Source organism: Humulus lupulus, chromosome 6, assembly GCF_963169125.1.
Source record: "Humulus lupulus chromosome 6, drHumLupu1.1, whole genome shotgun sequence".
In the NCBI taxonomy this organism is placed as follows: domain Eukaryota; kingdom Viridiplantae; phylum Streptophyta; class Magnoliopsida; order Rosales; family Cannabaceae; genus Humulus; species Humulus lupulus.
The window spans coordinates 123,875,012-123,897,317 of record NC_084798.1 but is presented as its reverse complement, the minus strand read 5'-3'; the positions used below and the strand labels follow the sequence as shown (position 1 = coordinate 123,897,317).

Genomic DNA, 22,306 nt, shown 5'->3' with positions numbered 1-22,306 from the left:
TTTTTTTTACTTATGTGACAAATTTTCAAAACAAGATGTAGGTCATGTTTGGATAATTTTTAAAATGTAATTTTGTTGTGAAACTAAAGAGGATATTGAAAAAATTAACCTAACAATTTAAAATTGTCCCCAGTTTGGGATAAAATACTCCCTAACTCTATGTATTTTTATGGTAAAAAAGAAATTTGTTACTTTGCATTTCACTTATTTTTTTTCTAATTTGTTGTTGACAAATGATCAACTAATTAATTTTTCTATATTTTTTAATCCAATCTAAGAACATCTTCAATGAATGTTGTATATTTTGTGCAAGATTTACATGCAAATTAACTCAAAAAGTTAATAAGTCATTTAATTTTTTATTGAAAATATATATAAAAATTATTAAAAGTTACAAAGTTTTTAATTAATATAAAAAGCATTAATAAGTGACAGGTCAACTTAAAAAAAAGCAACATATATGCTTATATTATATTCCGTGTTAAATTTGACACTTTTCACAACACTTAGAATTATATTATTTTTAAGATGTGCTAAAATATAAAATTAAAACACTGTTTTAATCCCACAGTAAATGCGGCCAATAATGACGCAAAATACCATTATGAGTAAGGAAAAGTTCTAATAATGAATATTATATTAATGAATATTGTTGTTTGCACTATCAAAAACTAGAAAAAGTATAAGGCGATAGACATGGCATGGAATGTTTGGTTGTGAAGACTGCCATTTAGTAGATTCAACTTGCTAATTTGCTATTTGGTAATAAAAATCTTCTAATTTTTTACTTTTGGCTTAAGCTCCGAGTCAACTTAAGGTGATTTACCTAGTTATTATTTGAACAATACAAGCTACTGATCACATTTACTACATTTAAACGTACTACAACACCACTGAAAGTTAAATCGAAGGATTGATGAGTTAGGACAAAAAAAATACCAACAAAAAAAGTTTGCTATTGTTCCCTCTATTTCCTAGATGTTTTTAATGACGATTTTGAGAAAGTTGTTTGACATGCTTTGATAATTTGTCGAACATGGGGATCGTCCTTGGGAATTTGAGTAAGCAAGATCTTTGCAGCCTTATGGTCCCTGGCAATCAACAAAACTTGATACATCCTGCAAGTATTTCAATATCGAAATCCATCAACATAGAGGTAAAGAAATAATTCCTCATGTACGGAAATAAGTCTGAAGACATGAAATTCGTTAAAAGAAAAATCAATACAAAACTATAAAATGCGAGAATTTAATTTATTATTTACCTAACAAAAGTTAAAATGTTACGAGGAAGACCAGCAGCATCGTATTCTCTCCAAATCAATCGGGCATTATCCAAATCTTTGGCATTAGCACAAGCTTGGAGAAGAAAATCGAGACATTTTCGTGGAGGGACATGCCCAAGATCTTCTTTGACAGCGCGGAGCAAATCCATGCCCATCTGTAAGTGTGTAGACTCCAAATCTCCAATTAGGCAAAACACCTGCATATTTGTAATATACTGTAGTTTTTAGGATTAATTCTTCTAATATGATTTTATTGAATAATAGAAAGGCCAATATATAGGTAGAATACAATGTACAAAATAGCTAAAAATAGAAGAAATAAATTTTACAACCTAAGCTTAGCTTAGCTGTACAACACACTATAGGTATTTACACATTCTATCACTATTTCTACGCTCCCCTTAAACTGAGTTGTATATGTTATACAAACCCAGCTTGAAATTAAATTCTTCAAAACTTGTTCTTGGTAGGGCCTTTGTTAGGATGTCGACAATCTGTTTCTTTGTAGGAATGTAGTTGAGCTCAATGACCTTTGAATTTACCTTCTTAAAAATGAAGTGTCGGTCTATTTCAACATGTTTAGTTCTGTCATGGTGAACCGAATTCTTAGCAATGTTGATTGCAGCTTGACTATCACTATACATTCATCAGCCTTTTGATTCACATTCCTTCACATATACCTAATGCCAAAGCATGATATTCTGACTCTGCACTACTCCTTGAGACCACAAATTGCTTTTTGCTACGCCAAGTGACTAAATTACCCCATACATAAGTGCAATAACCATTGGTTGATCGTCTGTCGTTCAGCTCTCCAGTCCAACTAGAATCTGTGTAGACTTCTAAGTCTCCATTGTTGTGTTTTCTGAAGTGCAAACCGAGACCTGGTGTCATTTTCAAATATCTTAGAATACGACGAACTGCTTCCAAGTGCTCCTCGAAAGGATTGTGCATATGTTGGCTTACCACGCTAACAGAGAAAGCGATATCAGGTCTAGTATGAGAGAAATAGATTAGTTTTCCCACTAATCTTTGATAACTCCCCCTCTCTATTGAAGTTGAATCCTCACTTCGAATTGCTTTCAAGTTAGGATCTATTGGAGTGTCAACAAGCTTACTCCTAATCATTCCAATTTCTTTTAGAAGATCTAGGATATACTTTCATTGAGATATAACAATTCCATCTTTGGATCGGGCTACTTCTATTCCAATAAAGTATTTGAGGGGTCCTAAATCTTTGATTTCAAACTCTGAGGCAAGAAGTCTTTTGACATCTTAAATGTCGCATGAATCGTCTCTAGTTAGGATTATGTCTTCCACATAGACAATGAGAATTTCTAGCTTCCCTGTTGAAGAGAACTTAACAAACAAGGTATGATCAACCTGACTTTGAGTATATCCATGTTTAATAACTGACTTTACAAATCTATCAAACCATGCTCGAGGTGACTGCTTCAAGCCATAAAAGATTTGAGAAGTTTGCACACTACTCGACCACTGAAGTATTTTTTCATTCTTGGTGGAATTTCCATATAGACTTCTTCTTCGAGTTCCCCATTCAAGAAATAATTTTTTTACATCCAACTGATATAAGGACCAATCACAATTTACAACAAGTGATAACAAAACTCTTACTGTATTAAGCTTGGCAACAGGAGCAAAGGTCTTCTGATAGTCAATACCATATGATTGAGTGAACCCTTTCACAACCAACCGAGCCTTGAATCTGTTGATACTCCCATCTGAATTATACTTGGCGGTAAAAAACCACTTACAACCAACTGTCTGCTTTCCTTGAGGTAACTTAGTGAGAACCCAAGTACCATTTTTCTCAAGAGCAATGATTTCTTCAAAGACTGCAATCTTCCATTTAGGATGTTTCAAGGCCTCATAAATGTTTGTAGGAATCAGAATAAGATCAAGGGAAGCGACAAAGGCTCGGTACATAGGTGTTAGTTTCCCATAAACAACATATTTCTCTATTGTGTGTTAGTACAAGTTCTAACACTCTTCCGAAGAGCAATAGGCAGGTCAATGTCATCAATACTAGGAGATACTAACTCATGAGTCATAGAATCCTTATCTTCATGATTTTCAAGGTCGGGAGAGCTTGGATGAGTGTTTGAACAGTCATTGTCTTGCATGTTGACCTCTATATTCCTAACTTTTCTCCTGCTATAAACACAAAGTTCTTTGTTACCTATAATAATTAGATATAGGAATATGCTCTGTTCTCTCTCTTCTCTTGAGTGATTACTGGGCATCTGTAGGATGGATTCCCATGGCCCTTGCGGTCATGGGAGAGCAAGTATGAGAGTTCCTCATAACCCCACTGGTTATGGGAAGGAAAAACTCCTTTTCCCTTATGGAATTGGACGTAATAGGGCTTCTATTTTTGGCAATTCTCGTAACGATTCCAAATGTTATTGGAGTTTCAAAACAGAACATAAGGTTTTCATGGTAACTCTGACCAAAGATGGAGGGGCGGTTCGATTGTGTGAAAGAACGAGGTTGTCAGGTTTCGAGATCAGGCTGACTTTAGAAGGTGCAAGGTGGTTGAATGGAGAGATTAGGCACTAGTTGTCTATGAAGGACGATAATAGGAATGGCTTCAAGAGATAGTTTAGGAACAACAATCAGATTATGATCATTGAATGTTTTAAGAACATCAGAGGTGTATTCCTCAAGGTTTCCACGATTAAGAACAATAGTGTCAGATGTGTCATTATACCTGACGAGGGATGGGAATCAAGTTGGATGGAGCTGAACAAATGCCTAATTAGAAGCACTAGAGGACAGAAAGGGGCTTTGCAGAAGAGAACATATCTAGATGACAAGGTTTCCAAGAAGTCCTAGGCCTCTGTGGTAACCAGAAAGGAAGGTTAGTGGGGACGTTGGTAATGGTAAAATTCATAAAGTTATTCATGTAAGAAGGGCCATGCTGTGTGTTTTGTTTCGAAATGATAGCCAGTCCTCTTGGAGGTTTATTCTGGGAGGCATACAGAGGAAATTAGGTATAAGGATCGAACTATCCCATTTGTCTGATGATAGAGGTAGTCTCTAGTGCCCCAATGAAGCCATACAACAAGATTTAATATCCAGAGGGGAGATGATTATTTCAGGTGATTTAAAGATTTCTGTCATTTCTTGGAGTTGGAGCAAACAATCGAAAGAAAAGAAAGTAAGTTGTAATCACAATTGGATCGGGGTTGATGGCATTCCCTTGAACATTTGGAACATTCACGTATTTAAGGTTATATGGGCTCTTTGCGGTGGGTTGATGGCTGAGGACAAAGAGACGCTAGAGATGACAGATGTGTCTTCTGCTCGGATGAGATTGGTTGGGGATTCCAAAGGCTTTATCTTGGCATCAACCATTCTGCCTTATGATGGAAGTTCCTTAAGATTATACAAACTGGCAGAATCGATTAACCAGGTAAGCAATGGTGGTGGAGGTGTTTGGGTAAGGAAGGAGGTTAAAACCTGCTCCATTCCAGTAGAGAAGGAATGAGGTGTGTCGCAGAAAATAGTTAAAGAAGATGAAGGTGGCGAAAAATCGACTGCACGTACAGTTCGGATATTAACGCTTGTTGTGCCGGCGATGACTAGGGGAGTCAATTCGGAAGGAGGAGAAACGAAATCAATGTTAAAGACTTTCCCTAATTTTCAGGAAACGATTTGCAATTCCCTGATATCTAGGAAGTAGGAGTCGAATGATAAGAAGAAGATTTTGTTAAAAAAGAATGCATTAAATTCAGTTGAGTTGCCAAGAATTTATAGAAGAATAAAAAGTGATTTGGCAGGGAGCAATACAAATTTATGCAATACAAAATCTTTGCATGGAGTGGAGAATAATGTGAAGGACACGTGTGGGCTTTCTTTTAATTATAGAGGTGGAGTCACATGGGATAGGCATGTGTGCCTTGTAAGATGGGCTGGACTGGTGGGCTTTGGAGGATGGCCTGATAGGTTTTTTAATTTGACAAAACAAGAGGCTTTACTAAATAAGCCTGTCTTGTTGAAGTTTGTGGACCCAATAGAAAAAGTGAACCATTTTTTGTCAGTTAAGCCATCGAGGATTAGTCCTAAATGCCAAAATTCTTTTTCCAAGGCAGTTGTATATTATTGGGTCGATTTCCCCATTCTTGAGAAGAAGAATTCTTCTTCCGTCCTTATCAAGGAAATTGTGGAAGAGCAGTCTGTCACAAAGTTCTCTGAACAACATTTATTAGTCTATGAACGAAAGAAAAATATCCCAGTGATAAGTTTTCAAGGCAAGGATTCTGACAAGGGGGAAAAAGAGTTAAAACTTGATTTTGAAGATATGGAGAGAAATCAAGGGATGGAATATGATGATGGTCAGGAGGTTGGAGGGCCCTTTTTTGATGAGGCTAGTTTAGATGGTAGTGTTTCTGATATTGACGGAGAAGACTTGAATGAGGATGGCCTTCATCATTATGAGGAAACAAGTGTACACATAAGGAATTTGTGGGAGGACAAAGAAGTTGTGTCTTCGGAAAATGTTATCTCTTCGGAAAATTTGGGAACTCTGTGGTAAGGAGGGTACAGTAGGAGAGGAAGTAGTTGAATATTTTAAGGCAGTCGGGGAGAGTTTTCAGCATGAGAAAGAGGGAAGTACGCAAGATGAGGCTAGGGATACATTAGGCGAGACTTTAGTAGCGATGGGAGTGGAGTTGGTCACGCACAAACGAGATAACTTTGAAACTTCCAAGCAGGTTTTGGCTTCTGATAGAAAGAGGAGAGAGTTGAAGAAATTGGCTTTCAACATAAGCCATGATAAAGGGTTTTAGAAAAAATGAGGTGACGGTTCCTATAAATGAAGATTCTTCCCTGGAATGTTCGAGGTAGCGGTGCAGTAGAGAAGAGGAAAGCAATAAAAGGGACCGTATGCAAAATTAATCCAGATATTATTGTCCTTCAAGAGGTGAAAAGAAGTAAAGTGGATAGGCGTTTTGTTGGAAGTATTTGGAAGTCTAGGATCAAAGCGTGGATTTTATTGCCCTCTATTGGAAGATCAGGTGGAATTTTAGTAGTGTGGGATACTAGAAGCATCAAGGTTATTGATACTTTAGTGGGTGCTTTTTCAGTGTCTATACTTATTCATGCAGAAGGTAATCAACCTTGGTGGTTCTCAGGGATTTATGGTCCGGCTAGTTATGGTAGTTGAGATAGTTCAGGGACGAGATTGCAAGATTAAGTTCTATTTGTGGGGATACTTGGTGTGTGGAGGGAGATTTCAATGTAGTTCGTCGGGTGGATGAGAAAGCTAACAATACTTCTAATACGACGAGTATGAAGATCTTCGATGAGTTAATTAGGGAGCTCAAGTTGCTTGATCCTAGAATTAATAATGGAAGATTCACATGGTCTGACTTGAGAAATCGTCCCATTTGTTGCTGTTTGGATAGATTCCTCTTTGCTAATAACTGGGCGGTGTTATATCCTTTTGTTAGACAGGAAGTGTGAGTACGGGTGGTTTCAGATCATAGTTTGGCGGTTCTGGATTCCAATCCTCCTATTTGGGGTCCGAGCCCTTTCAGATTCAACAAACTTTGGCTGGAGCATAGGGAGTTTCGTTCGAACTTAGACAATGGTGGCATAGTGCTTCGGTGAGAGGTGGATATGGAAACAAGTTTATGTCAAAACTAAGAGATGTTCGGAGGAGGATTCAAGTGTGGAGTAAAGGGGTTTATGGCCCTAGAAAGTTGGAGAAGCAGGCTCTTGAAAGACGTTTGTCAGAATTAGATAGGATGGAGGAAAATGGTACTTGGGATGCTAATCTCATCGCTGAAAGAGGAAGAGATAAGAGGGAGTAGTATAATTTGGTTTTAGAGGAGGAGAAAGGGAGCTGGTTGAAGCTTAAGTGTCAGTGGGCCAAAGACGGGGCTCCAATTCTAGACTTTTTCATAATGTTCTAAGTGCTCGAAAGGCTAAGAATTTTATTTTCCCGGATTGAGAAAGCGGATGGGGTCGTGCTAAATGGGGAGGGTGAGATTGTCGATGAGATTGTTAGATTTTATTCAACCTTGTATTCTTCGGTTGACTGACGTTAGACAGGAATCCAGGGTATTGAGTGGATAAGGGTACCTCTTTTCCTAGGATCTTTCATTGAAAGGCCCTTTGAGGAGAAGGAGATTAAACAGGCTGTCTTTGATTGTTCTGATGACAAAGCACCGGGGCCTGATGGGTTTTCGATGGCTGTGTTTCATTCTAATTGGGAGGTTATAAAGGATGATTTGATGGAGGTTTTTGAGGGGTTTCATGCGGATGGAATCATCCCGAGATTATCCAACCAGACTTTCATCTGCCTTATTCCTAAGAAGCTCAATAGTTGTTGGGTAAATGATTTTAGGCCAATAAGTCTTATCACAAGTGTGTATAATGTCATTTCGAAAGCCTTGGCTAACAGATCGAGAGGGGTGCTTTCAGAGACTATTTCTGAAACTCAAGGAGCTTTTGTAGAAGGTAGACAGATATTAGATACTGTTCTTGTTGCCAATGAAACGTTGGAAGAGTACCGTAGCAAAGGGAAGAGTGGTTGGGTGTTTAAAATAGATTTTGAGAATGCCTATGATTGTGTGGAATGGGACTTTCTTGATTTTGTTATGGAATTCAAAGGTTTTGACTCTCTTTGGAGGAGGTGGTTGAAGGGATGCCTCACTTCTGTGTCGTTTTCGGTATTCGTGAATGGTAGGCCGAGGGGTAATTTTGGAGCCTCTCGTGGGCTTCGGCAAGGTGATCCTTTATCCCCTTTCTTGTTTACTCTTGTGGTGGATGTACTTGGTAGTTTGGTGGACAAAGCCAAGGCTTCATCTTTATTTCGAGGTTTTTCAGTGGGGAACGATAAGGTAGTAGTGAGCCATCTTCAATTTGCTGATGACACTGTTTTTTTTGTTAATGATGAGGAATCTCTCCAAGTCCTCCTTGACATTCTTAAGGCTTTTTCAATCATCTTTCGGTTGAAGGTTGTTAGCTGTATACATTAGTTGTTTATATTAGCTGTAAATTAGCTATAAATTAGGACTAATTAGTTTCCTACTCTCTTATGGTTTCCTAAAATAGCTTCCCTAGTTTGTATATAAATATATGTTTATTTCTCATTGAAATACAAGTGAATACAATTCTTTTCACCTCTTGTCATGTTAAACCATAATTATATATATTTCATTTACTTTATTTTAATATTTCCTTTTTATTGTTTTGGACAGCTGTCATTCCCTTTCTTTTAGGGTTCTCTCTGTACTGGGTATAAATACCCTGTTTTGTTATCTGCTCTAATTAAGGAAATATACAAGAACATTCCCAATTTCTGCGCTCATCGTATCAGAGCTGATCAGCTCCAATGGCATTTGAATTAAGTTCGGGGTCCACACCGTCGGAAACACCAAAGAACCCCCACGATCAAATGGATCAAAATCGTAGCAACCCAAATATCCTAACACCAACCCGTTCGACCTCAATCTCACCATCACCACTTCAAAATCCAACCAACTCCGGTTTCCCCTCCGATCACCAAACGATTGCTGTCAAACTCGATGATACAAATTATCTGGTTTGGCGGATGCAGCTGCAAAATATCGTCATGGCCAATGGACTCGAAGGAAATCTCAATGGTACCATTGTATGTCCACCTCAATTCACAGATGCATCTGCTTCTCAAATAAATCCTGATTTCACAGCTTGGCATCGTTATAATCGTCTGATAATGAGCTGGTTATATGCTTCTATCTCAGATAATATGCTGGGTAAAATTGTGAGTTTTCATACTGCCTTTGAAATTTGGTATTCTTTGGAACAAACGTACATCGCAGCTTCCTTTGCCCTCAGACCTGAATATCGTACTTCTCTGCAAAGCTTAAAAAAGGATGGTTTGCCTGCCTTTGCTTATTTACAAAAGTTCAAATCCCTTTGTAATGTTTTAGCTTCTGTTGGGGACCCTGTATCACACCAAGACCATCTTACCTATCTATTAAATGGGTTGGGACCTGAATATAATGCCTTTGTTACACCCATTTTAGCCAGACCTGAAAAGCCCTCAATAGAGGAAGTTCACTCTCTTCTCTTAAGCTATGATGCACGTTTAGAACGTCAAAATGCAGCAGCCACTATTAGCTCCCTTCAAGCCAATTTCACAAATCTACCAACCAACAAACACAGACCACCAAACACTAGCCCAACGCCTGGTTTCACTTCATCCCGTCCAAACTCAAATCGACCTACCTTTCCTCCTCGTGCTCCTGTACCAGGGGCTAATTTCTATACTCCTCCATCTCGACCTCCTTATCGCCCAAAATGCCAAATCTGTTTCAAACTTGGGCACACTGCTTCAGCTTGTTATCACCGTACTAACCTTCAGTTTCAACCAACTCCACCTCCTCAAAAATCCTATACTGCCTATTTCTCTCAACAATCTCCTTCACCTTTTCCCCGACCCTCTCCACCACCACCAGCTCCAACTCATGCTCCTGATTCACATTGGTATCTCGATTCTGGGGCTTCTCATTATTTTCCTCCTGACATGAATCTCCTAGAGTCAGCTCAACCATTCACTGGCACTGATCAAATCATTGTTGGCAATGGTAAACAAGCCTCCATCTCTCATGTTGGTAATGCCCTCTTACCTAGTTCTAATACTTCTCTTAAACTTTGTCAAATTTTCCATTCGCCTTCCCTTTCCAAGAATCTTCTCAGTGTCTCTAAATTGTGTCTTGATAATAATGCTTTTGTTGAGTTTCATCCTTCTCATTTTCTTGTTAAATGACAGGACAATCATCAAATCCTCCTCACAGGTCTTCTTGATGATGGAATCTATCGGGTCTCCTCATCTCCTTCCATGTCTCGTCCCCATTTCTCTTCTGCTCAGCTTTTGTTCGCTTCCAAAAATGATCTTACCTTATGGCATTCTCGCCTCGGTCACCCGGCACCAGATGTTAATCGAGTTCTTTCTAGTTGTAATATTTCCATTTCCAAGAATGATAGTGTGCAATTTTGTACTTCATGTCAACTTGCTAAGTCTCATAGACTAGCTTTTCCCAACTATTGCCCCTTTTGAATTAATACACACTGATCTTTGGGGTCCTTCCCCCTTTACTTCTCTTACTGGTGTTCGTTATTTCATTTTATTCATTGATGATTATAGTCACTTTACATGGTTTTACTTGCTCAAAACTAAAGATGAGGCCTTCAAAGCTTTCTTGACTTTTCAATCCATTATTAAAACACAGTTTTCAAGTAATATTAAATGAGTCAGATCTGATAATATTAAACAAGTCAGGTAATATCAAGGAGGTCGACTTCAATTCGTGCGATTGTAACTGGAGGATGTCGGACACCTGCAACCGTGAAGAGATCTACAACAGTGACTTGTGACTGCAATTGAAGGAAGCCGGCGTCGGGAAGAGATCGACAACTGAGATTTGCCGAGGAGGCTGCTTGGAACGGATTCTGGGACTGAAAAACTGCCTAGGATATCGCCTGGAACGCCAGAAAAAATGGAGGGTTTACGGTGAACTACTAGATCCGAGCAAAGAAGAAATTAATAATTCAAAGCCAAGGCTTTGATACCATAAAGAATTTTGGTATGGAAAAAATAATTTTAATTATTTTTGTGTATGTTTTCATACAAAAGGTATATTTATAAGGTTTATACAACTCATACCCTTAATTACATAATAAAATACAATACACATTAAGTACAAATCCTATACATAAGGAAACTAAGAAATTACAGCTATAATCAAATCATAGGATTTAATTTCTTATTATATGTCAACAATTTGTATCCCTTTCGAGTATTGGAATATTTGTTGAAGAGACATTTGTGAGACTTTGGATCAAGCTTTGTTCTTTTGTGATCATAAATATAGACAAAAGTTGTACAAGCGAAGACTTTGAGTGGAAGATTTGAGGAAAATGTTGAGTATGAGGGAATGCTGCTAGTACTCGGCTAGACATACGATTTATGAGATAGGTGGTTCTGAGTACGGTTTCCCCCCAAAACTGTTTAAGAATATGATTTTGATACACACCAGCAGTGTATCGAATCAAACCAGAAAAAATACACAGAGAAATATTGAGTGAAATAGAGAGATTTTATTGAAATTAGGAAATTGCCCAGGATATTCGAGAGACCTGGTTTCTCTCAAAGAGCTACTGCTCAATTACAATTCAAAGCTGGTAGAGTTTCCTGCACAGAAAATTAGAAACAGAACCCAGAAAGAATGCAAATGGCCAGAAAAATGAATAACTGTCTGTATTGAATAGCTAGGATGTTCGAGAGCCTAGTTCTCTCCCTTTGATTACACACTCAATCAGTCCATAACTAAGTACCCTGTACCCTCCCATATACACATATACCTTCCCTAGCCAAGTACCCTGTACCCTCCCATACACTAGCATCTCTCATATAACAAACTATGCCAGCTCAGTACCCTCACTGTTACTGCCCTTGCCTCTACGCGCGTACACAAAGGTTAACGGTGGCCTATCAATACCGCCCCCTCGAAGTCGCACCTTGTCCTCAAGGTGAAAGCTAGGAAACTGGTCTTGGATTACTCGAAAATCCTCCCAAGTGGCCTCAAATGCAGGAATGTTTGCCCACTTAATGAGCGCCTGGGGTGGTGCTTTGTGGGTGCCTGGCCGAAAATCCAGCACCTCCTCGGGTTCCAGAATCCATTCTAAATCAGCGGTCAGACCTGGTGGAAGCTTGGTGGCTTGTTGATTAGGTCCCAAAGCAGCTTTCAGCAGCGAAACATGGAAGACTGGGTGAATTGATGCATCTGGTGGAAGCTGTAAACGATAAGCGGCACTCCCGATCTTTTCTGTAACAGGAAAAGGGCCAAAAAATCTTGGGGCCAGCTTCTCATTAAGTCGTTTGGCAACAGTTCTTTGCCCATAGGGCCGCAATTAAATGTAAACGAGGTCTCCTACCTCAAATTGGACATCCCTTCTCTTTCTATTTGCCTATGCCTTCATTTTTTGTTGAGCCCGCAATAAATTCTGTTTCAACAACCCCAGAATTTCGTCTCTCAATTGCAGATTTTGATCCACCGCCGATACCCGCGTGCTGGCTGGTTCATATCGGACTAGAGGTGGCGGGTCGCGACCATAAACAGCCTTGAAAGGGGTCATTCCAGCAGCTGAATGATAGGCTGTGTTATACCAATATTCTGACCACGACAACCACTTCGACCACTGGCTCGGTTTAGAGCTTACGAAACATCTGAGGTATGTTTCGAGACATCTATTCACCACTTCTGTTTGGCAATCTGTTTGTGGATGATATGCTGTGCTCCTCTTCAACAATGTCCCTTGTAGGCGGAAAAGTTCCTTCCAAAAAATGCTGATGAAGATTTTGTCCCTGTCAGACACAATTGAACGAGGAATTCCATGAAGTTTGATAATGTCTCTGACAAAAACAGCAGCCACCGTTACTGCCGTGAAAGGGTGCCGAAGTGCTATGAAATGCCCATATTTGCTTAGGCGATCCACCACTACCAATATTGAATCAAAACCATTCGACATGGGTAGTCCCTCGATAAAATCCAGCGATATATCTTCCCATATTTGGTCTGGAACAGGCAGTGGTTGAAGTAACCTAGCAGGGGATTGGGCCACATATTTATTTTTTTGACAAATACTGCATTCAGCCACAAATTTTTGAACCGCAGACCGCATCCCAGCCCAGTAAAAATCAGCTGCCAGCCGCTGGAACGTTTTAAAAACACCAGAATGTCCCCCTATATTGCCGCTGTGATACTCTTGCAGTAAAAGAGGAATAAATGGTGATGACACGGGCAGTACCATGCGTCCTTTAAACTTGAAACAGTCCCCAACCAGCGAGTAACCACCGCAATCCTTCCCTTGCTTCAAATCCTGCATTATCTTGCAAAGAGTTGGGTCTGAAACTACGTGTGCCTTTAAATCAGGTATGGATACAATGCTGGGTATCGAAATGGCAGCGAAAGTTATCTCACTGTGCTGCCTAGATAATGCATCAGCCGCACGATTTTCTGACCCCGGCCTGTACTGTATTTCGAAATCATAACCCAGCAATTTAGTTAACCACTTTTGATGTTCAGTTGCCACTAATCTTTGTTCCAACAAATACCTTAGGCTTTTTTGATCTGTTCTCACAATAAACTTCCTTCCCAACAAGTACGGTCTCCATTTTTGTATTGCTAGCACTATTGCCATTAATTCTCGCTCATAAACAGATTTTGTACTAGCCCGAACTGAGAGTACCTGGCTGAAAAAAGCTATGGGTCGCTGGTTTTGCATCAAAACCGCACCCAATCCTGTCCCAGACGCATCTGTCTCTACAATGAAAGGGGCTGTAAAATCTGGAAGTGCTAACACAGGGGCTGTACACATAGCTGCTTTGAGGGTCTTGAATGCTTCCTCGGCTTCCATATTCCATCCAAAAGCGTCCTTTTTCAGCTGGTCAGTTAACGGTTTTGCAATCTGCCCATACCCACGTATAAACTTTCTGTAATAGCCCGTCAGTCCCAAAAATCCTCTTAACGCCTTCAATGATGTAGGAACCTGCCAGCTTTGCATTGCCTCAATTTTCTTAGGGTCCGCTGCCACGCCCTCAGCTGATATGATGTGCCCTAAATATTCCACACTTGGTTGAGCAAATAAACACTTTTTCTTGTTTGCATATAAACAATGCACCCTTAGTTGTTCCAGCACTATCTCAAGGTGACCTAAATGTTCCTCAAGTGACCTGCTATATACAAGTATATCATCAAAAAATACTAATACAAATTTTCGCAAAAAAGTACGAAACACCTCATTCATTAGGCCTTGAAATGTGGCTGGGGCGTTGCTAAGGCCGAAAGGCATAACTAGGAACTCATAGTGTCCCTCGTGAGTGCGAAAAGCAGTCTTCTCCACATCCTTTGCTGCCACTCTTATTTGATGATATCCCGACTTCAAGTCTAACTTGGAAAAGACTGTGGCTCCATGTAACTCATCTAAGAGCTCGTCTATCACAGGAATAGGGAACTTATCAGCCACCGTTTCCCTATTCAAAGCACGGTAATCGACGCAGAACCTCCAGCTGCCGTCTTTTTTCTTCACAAGTAGCACGGGACTAGAAAACGGACTGGTGCTTGGTTGAATAATTCCTGCTTGCATCATTTCCATAACCAGCCGCTCTATTTCATTTTTTTGCGCTTGAGCGTACCTATAAGGTCTCACCGAAATAGGCCCCACCCCTTCCTTCAACAAAATCGAATGTTCCCTTGCTCGTGGAGGTGGAAGTCCGGATGGCATAGAAAAAACCAGCTCAAAACAACTGAGTAATTGGGCCACTGGCAGTGGCGTTTGTGGCTGTTCGTCGATTACCTCCGCTGCCAAATTACCCAGCTGAACCCAAAACCCAATGCCATCGTGCTCTACTGTCTGAATCATCGCTTTCAAAGAGATGGGAGATTTACACAAACTCGGATCCCCTTGCAATGTTACCCAAACTCCAGCCATTTCAAAGCGCATCACCATCGTCTTCCAATTCACCTCCATATTACCCAAGGTTTCTAACCATTTTATGCCCAATATGACATCCGCCCCACCTAAATCCAGCGGTAAAAAATCAGCGACAACGCGCACAGCGTCCAAATCCAAAGCTACTTGAGAACATATTCCCTCCGTTCGAACTTTGCCACCGGTACCCAGTAAAATGCCATAACAGGTGGTGGGTGTAATCGGAATACCAGCTGCCGTTACCACGTCCATCGATAAGAAGTTGTGGGTAGCCCCACTGTCGATAAGGACCGTCACTGCCTGCTGCCCAATGTGTCCCGCCAATTTCATGGTATGGGCTGATGTTATTCCCACCAAAGAATTTAATGAAAGGGTGGCTAAAGTTTCCTCAGAAACTAAGATTTCTTCAGAATCAGGTGTTGGGGGAGGAGAGTCGGATGGTGAACTGGCTTCCTCTTCATCCATAATCAACATCACTTGAAGAAGCTTCTGGTCGCATTCGTGCCCGCGGTGATATTTTTTGTCGCATCTGAAACATATTCCCCGTGCCTTTTTTTCTTGGTATTCAGCTTCTGTCAACCGGCGGACTGGTGGGTTTCTTGCAGTTTTTACAGAAGCTTGAGTCGCGCCAAACGAAGATGATGAAGGTTGTTGAACGGTAGTGGGTGCTGGTTTTGGGAATGCGTAGTGCATGGGTGGCCGAGAGGGAACAATCGGACTTAGATTGGGCCTGGGTGTTGAAGCTCTCGGTGTTTGGCCCGTTGTGAACAGTTGGTGGCCCTCCTCCACTCTCTGGGCCGTGTCCATGATCTGGGCCAGCCCAACTGGTTGCAAAATATGCAGAGCCCCCTTAATTTCTTCCTTCAGACCTTTGACGAAGCTGCCTTCGAGGATATGCTCCGGCACGTCGGGAACTCGTGAGGCCAAAGCTTCCCAATGGAGGCGATAATCACGAACTGTGGACGCTGGGTAACTGACATGAACTCCTCCGACACCATTCCGATGGGAACTGCGCGGAACCGAAGCAATAATTGATGCTTCAAACTTGCCCATGAACGATTGGGTCTCCGCTGGTTTTCCCACTGAAACCAGGTTAGGGCATCACCTTCCAGCCCAACAATGGCAGCTTCTAGCATCTGAGGTTCCGCTAACCTCGTTAACAAAACATATCTCTCCGCTCTGCAGATCCAGCCTTCTGGATTATCCCCCGAAAAAAGTGGAAGCTCCATTCGTGGAGGTCTGTAGTCGGTTCCGAAAATCTGGGTCGGAAGCAATGTGTCCGGAACGGCTGTGGACGGTGGAGCTCCCGGGTGTGCGATCGGTGAAACAGTCGACGAAGGTGAGCTCGGATGCTTGGTCGATGTAACGTCGCCCTCTACTGCTTGTCGACCACGATCGATGCTTGCTGCGGTCGAATGCGAAGTCATCTTCTCCGACTGAGGTAACCACTGTGCCAATTTCAGAAGTATGAAATCCATTTTCTTCTCGATCTCCGGTAATTGCTGAACCTCTGATTTCAGCAAGTCAATCTCCTTCGGAAGCTGCTGGAATTCAGATCGGACCTCCTCCAAACTCCGGGTAAATTCCGATTGAACGGCCTCCAAGCGATCCTCCACCAGCTCAAGTTGTGAATCCTTCTTCGGACCCATGGTCTCGGTGGCTCTGATACCACTTTGGTAGAGTTTCCTGCACAGAAAATTAGAAACAGAACCCAGAAAGAATGCAAATGGCCAGAAAAATGAATAACTGTCTGTATTGAATAGCTAGGATGTTCGAGAGCCTAGTTCTCTCCCTTTGATTACACACTCAATCAGTCCATAACTAACTAAGTACCCTGTACCCTCCCATATACACATATACCTTCCCTAGCCAAGTACCCTGTACCCTCCCATACACTAGCATCTCTCATATAACAAACTATGCCAGCTCAGTACCCTCATAGTTACTGCCCTTGACTCTACACGCGTACACAAAGGTTAACGGTGGCCTATCAAAAGCCTACTCAAACCTAACATTCTCCTCTCTATTTAATTCCCTAAACTTTCCAAATAAAACTGATACTCAACAGAAACAAATTATTCAAAATAAAACTAAAGGCAGAATTAAATAATAAACTTCCATAATTAACTCATCTCATTCAATCCTAGGTCTTCTAGCATAGGGGTACTGAATTAGTGGCTTATCATTACTCGCTGCCCAAACTTTCACCTTGAGGACAAGGTGGAACTGGGAAAACTACTGCTTTAGAGTGTTGTAGTTTTCCCAAGTAGCTTCAAACAATGGCAGGTCCTTCCATTGTATTAAGACCTCCATTTCACCCCTGCCATCTAATTTAGTATTACGCACCCCTAAAACAACCGCTGGCTCAACAATCATCTCCAAGTCAGGGCAGAGCTGAGGTGGCAGCAATGGAGAAGAACGAGTTACCCTGTGAGCACGACGCAACTGAGAAACATGGAACACAAGATGCACCGAGGAAGTTGCTGGTAGTGCAAGCTTATAGGTGACGGCCCCGATTTGTGCAAGGACTTCGAACGGTCCATAAAAACGAGGGGATAGTTTCTCATTTCGTCGGGCAGTCAGAGACTTCTGCAGATAAGGTTTGAGCTTCACAAACACCTCACCAACTACAAACTGTTCATCCCGCCTTTTTTTATCCGCTGAATCCTTCATTTTTTGTTGAGCTCGGAGCAAGTGCATTTTGAGGTCATCTAATTGCGCATCTCGCTCTTCTAACATCTCCTCCACCGAAGAGACCGGAGTAGCACCCCTTTGGTAACGTAGAAGCGCAGGAGGGTCACACCCATACAATATCTTGAATGGAGTATGCTTGGAAGATGTGTGAAAAGAGGTATTATACCAATACTCCGCCCAAGCTAGCCATCGCATCCAAGCTCGTGGCTAATCCGATACATAGCAACGTAAGTAAGTCTCCAAACAACGATTCACAACCTCGTTTTTCCCATCAGTTTGGGAATGATATGCGGTGCTATGTCGGAGTTCTGTACCTTGCAATTTAAATAGCTCTTGCCAAAAAAGGCTCATGAAAACCTTGTCCCTATTTGAAATTATGGAGTTGGGAATACCGTGGAGTTGGACCACCTCTTTTAAAAACACTTCAGCAACAATACGAGTAGTAAAGGGATGTTTCAGCGGTATGAAATGAGCATATTTACTCTATCTATTCACCATATTAGTATCCATTCCAAGCGAACGGGGCAGCCCTTCTACAAAATCCATGGTCAATTCTTCCCAAACTAGTGAAGGTAATGCGATAGGTTGCAGCAAACCCGCAAGAGACATGTTCAAAGTGGCATACTTCACATTCCTGAACCCAATCAGCTACCACTTTCCTCATTCCCACCCAATAAAAGTCAGAAGCAACCCGTTTAAAAGTTTTAGTCTCACCTGAATGTCCACCTAAATGAGAGTTGTGGTACTCACAAAATAGTGGGAATTAATATGCTATCTTTGGACAACATCAAACGCCCCTTGTACAATAATTTTCCATGCTCCAAAGAAAAACCACCAGCTCTCGGCCTCCCTTGCTGCAGGTCAACGATTATTCTTGTTAGGAACGGGTCTTGCTGCACTTCTTGTTGCATCGCGTCCCAGTCAATGCCTTGAGAAACAAGCAGATTTGTAAATTCAGCGGGCTGTGTAACTCGTGATAGCGCATCGGCAACTCTGTTCCATGACCCTGGCTTGTACTGAATCTCAAAATTGTACCCCATGAGCTTGGCCATCCACCGTTGGTATTCCGGAGCAACAATACGATGCTCAAGTAGGAACATTAAACTTTGTTGATCTGTTCGCACCACAAACTACCTTCCCAGCAAGTATGGCCGCCTTTTTTGGATGGCGAACACAATAGCTATCAACTCCTCGTAAATAGGCTTCAACCTTGCTAGTTGTCCTAGCACATGGCTGTAATAAGCCACGGGTCGCTGGTTTTGCATTAAAACAACCCCTACTCCATATCCCGACGCATCAGTTTCCACTACAAATGGTTGGTCAAAGTCGGGTAATGCCAAAACGGGCACCGTGGTCATTGCTCGCTTGAGAGCTTCAAATGCAGTAGTTGCGGCCTCGTTCCACCCAAACTTATCCTTCTTCAATTGCTCTGTTAAAGGCCAAGTTATCTCCCTATACCCCTTATGTAACGACCCAAATTCGCTAATAAAGTTTAAGGGCCTTGATTAGTGTACCGGGAGGGCATAAAAGATATTAGAGTGAATATTGTTGACTTAAATGTGTGAATATGTGATTAATGATAACTATATGATAATTAATGATATTATGTGATAATATGAATATTTATGTGATATATGTGAGAACCACATTATTATGTGGCCAGGTTCATAGAGCACAACTCGAAACGAACCTAGGGTCAGATAGCGGGGAAAGTCACAACGGGACACAAGATATGACTTTGGACAAGTCAGGGGTATTTTAGGTATCGGGTAGCAATTTGGGCTATCGGGTCATGGAAATAAATATATGGAGATATATTTGAGGTTAGGATGTCTAGACGGTTCCGGCACCCCGAGCCTTGGGATTAGCTTAACAAGTAAGACAAAGGTTAGGAAGCCTCTAGGGAAAAAAAATAAACCGACCTAAATTCCACTCAGCTGGTTACTCTCACTCTCACTCTTAAGAAAAACAAAGGGAACTAACTAGAAGCACTCAAGGGAATTGGGGATTGGAGCTGAAGAATTGCTGGAAGTTTAGAGGGATTCAAGAGTAATCTTGAGGCTTAGCTCAGTGAATTAACCAAGACTGAATCAAGACTAAGGTAAGGGTTTAATCCATCTGTTTTTTTTTAAATTCAACCTTAAGCTTCAGCTGGATTATTGAAGGTATTGCTCAATTGATGATTAGGGTGGAATTGAGCTGGGGAAATCCTTGGAATCAGCTGAGTTTTGGCTAAGGGAAGAGTTCAATCAAGAAGGTAAGCTTTGTTTTATTAATTGATGATCTGAGTCTGAGTTTTGACTGGCTATAACGGGGTGTTTGTGTTCTTAGAGTCTCAAGGATTGGAGGTGAATCTTCTATGGTTTATTGAGCTGAATTTCTGTTGAAATTGTGTAGCATGAGTTGGGGATATGTTGGGTGTTGAAGTAGGAAGCTTAGGGGTGGTTTTGGTTGAGGTTTTGGGCTTTAAAATAATGGGTTTTCTGGGCACGAAGGGAAGGGCCGCAGCTCTGTTCTAGAGCGCTGCGACCCTAGGATGAAAGAGGGCCAAGGAGGCTCGGCCAAGGGAGGGCGCCGCGGCGCCCAAAGCAAGGGCTGCGGCGCGTGTTTTGATTGGGATGGCATGGGTTCTGTTTTGAGGCTAGGGTCGCGGCTAAGCTTCAAGGGCCGCAGCCCTTGGTTGCACACATGAGCTTTTGAGGGTCTTAGGCACGGGAAAGTGGTCTAGTATGCCCGGGATTGATTTCACCACCGTGCTTGGTGGAATTCGAATTCCCAGGAGTTAGTTTTGTAACCGGAAACCTATATTCGAGTATTAATGGAACCCTATACTTTGGTTGTGACTAGGTGATAAAGACTTAAGCTCGGGAGCAGATCGTGCTTGAGGGGCGTTGCTCGTAATTCAATAACCGTACAAACTAAAGATAAGAAAACTACACTCGGTTGAATATTTGAACAGGACTAAGGGCTACCTAATATAAATGATTGAAAGAATGGTATTATGCCATGTAAATTGTAACCAACGACCTAAGCGAGCCACGGTTGACTTGTGCAATTGGCACGGCTCGGACACTAGTATCCGAGGACAGCTTATTATGCACTGAGCTCGGTTTAAGCGGGCCGGAGTCAGTAGGATAAACAGAGGGTGCGGCCTAAAGTGTCGGCCCTAGCATTTGTGTAAATTGAATACTGTATCTGGCTATAGATAAGATTGTTGAATAATCTAGGTGTGATTGAAGTTACTTGTACCTTGAAGTATGCTTATATGCTATGGATTTGATAACTGAACATGCTTTCTAGAACATCTGTTTGAGATTGCTATATATGTTGTGTATGTTGTTTTCTTGCTGGGCCTTGGCTCACGGGTGCTGCGTGGTGCAGGTAAAGGCAAAGTCAAGGTCGATCAGCCTTGACTGGAGAGCTCTGCAGGGTGAATGTATTCAGTTACCCTAAAAGGGTGGATACCGAATAAATACAAGATATTTACATAATTCTACACTCCCGCTCAAGCTGGGTTATGTATATCAAACATTTCTAGCTTGCACACTAATTCATCAAAAGTAGTTCTCGGAAGGGCTTTGGTAAGAACATCAGCTATTTGGAATCTGGATGAAGTATAGATAGTTTGAATTATGGCACTCTCAATCTTCTCAGTGATGAAGTGACGATCTATCTCAATATGTTTTGTCCTGTCATGATGACCAAGATTTTTGGCGATACTAATGGCAGCTTGATTATCACAAAGCATTTTTATAGACTTTTCAGCAAAGATTCTTAGCTCACCCAGTAATCTTTTTAGCCAAATCCCTTCACAAACACCTAGAGCAAGAACTCTAAATTCTGCTTCAGCTGAACTTCTAGAAACTACTGATTGTTTCTTACTTCTCCAAGTTACTAGATTACCCCAAACATAAAGATACTGCTATTGTCTGTTACATCTCCTGCCCAATCTGCATCAATGTAAACTTTGATCTCTCTGCTATCACTTTTCTTGAATAGAAGTCTTTTTCCAGGATTCATCTTGAGGTATTTTAAGATTTTAGCAACTGCTTCCATGTGTTCCTCGGTAGGATTGTTCATGTATTGACTGACAACACTAACCGAGAAACCAATGTCAGGTCTAGTATGAGATAGATAGATCAGACGTCCAACTAACCTTTGATATCTCCCCCTGTCCACTGGTAAGTTCTTTCCTGAACCCACTTTCTTGTTGGAGTCCATTGGAGTTGAGGCTGGTTTGCATCCAAGCATTCCTGTTTCCTTCAGTAAGTCAAGAACATACTTACGTTGAGAAATAAAGATGCCATATCATGATCGAGCAATTTCCATGCCAAGAAAATATCTAAGATTCCCAAGATCCTTAATCTCAAATTCCTTAGATAAGAAATCTTTCAATCTCTCCATCTCCTCCTTGTAGTCACCCGCTAGTATTATGTCATCCACATAAACAATTAGGCTAGCTATCCTTTTATCTGATGAAAATCTGACAAACAATGTGTGATCTACTTGACATTGAGTGTACCCATTTTGAATGATTGACTTAATAAATCTGCCAAACCATGCTCGTGGAGATTGTTTAAGACCATACAAAGATTTCTTGAGTTTGCAAACTTTGTCCTAATTAGCAGAGTTCTCGTAGCCCGGAGGAATGTCCATATAAACTTCTTCTTCAAGGTCACCATTTAGGAAAGCATTTTTCACATCAAGTTGGTGTAGAGGCCAATCTTTATTTGCAGCAAGGGATAACAGTACACGTACGGTGTTAAGCCTCGCAACAGGAGCAAACGTTTCTTGATAATCGATTCCATAGGACTGAGTGAA

The 22,306-nt window shown here is 41.2% G+C and overlaps 1 protein-coding gene across 2 annotated transcripts in view; it reads right to left on the bottom strand.

Annotated features, from left to right (window-relative positions):
• Positions 1–738: 738 nt before the first annotated feature.
• LOC133782506 (pentatricopeptide repeat-containing protein At4g04790, mitochondrial-like) overlaps positions 739–22,306 on the bottom strand; it is a 50,380-nt gene continuing 28,812 nt past the window's right edge. The window contains exons 15-16 of one of the 2 annotated variants that reach the window (XM_062221828.1): positions 1,265–1,482; positions 739–1,118 (exon numbers count right to left, since the gene is read on the bottom strand). In XM_062221828.1, coding sequence (XP_062077812.1) covers positions 968–1,118; positions 1,265–1,482 — 369 coding nt within the window. In that variant the 3' untranslated portion in view covers positions 739–967. The remainder of the gene's footprint in view (positions 1,119–1,264; positions 1,483–22,306) is intronic. The other variant, XR_009870559.1, reaches the window with a different exon arrangement.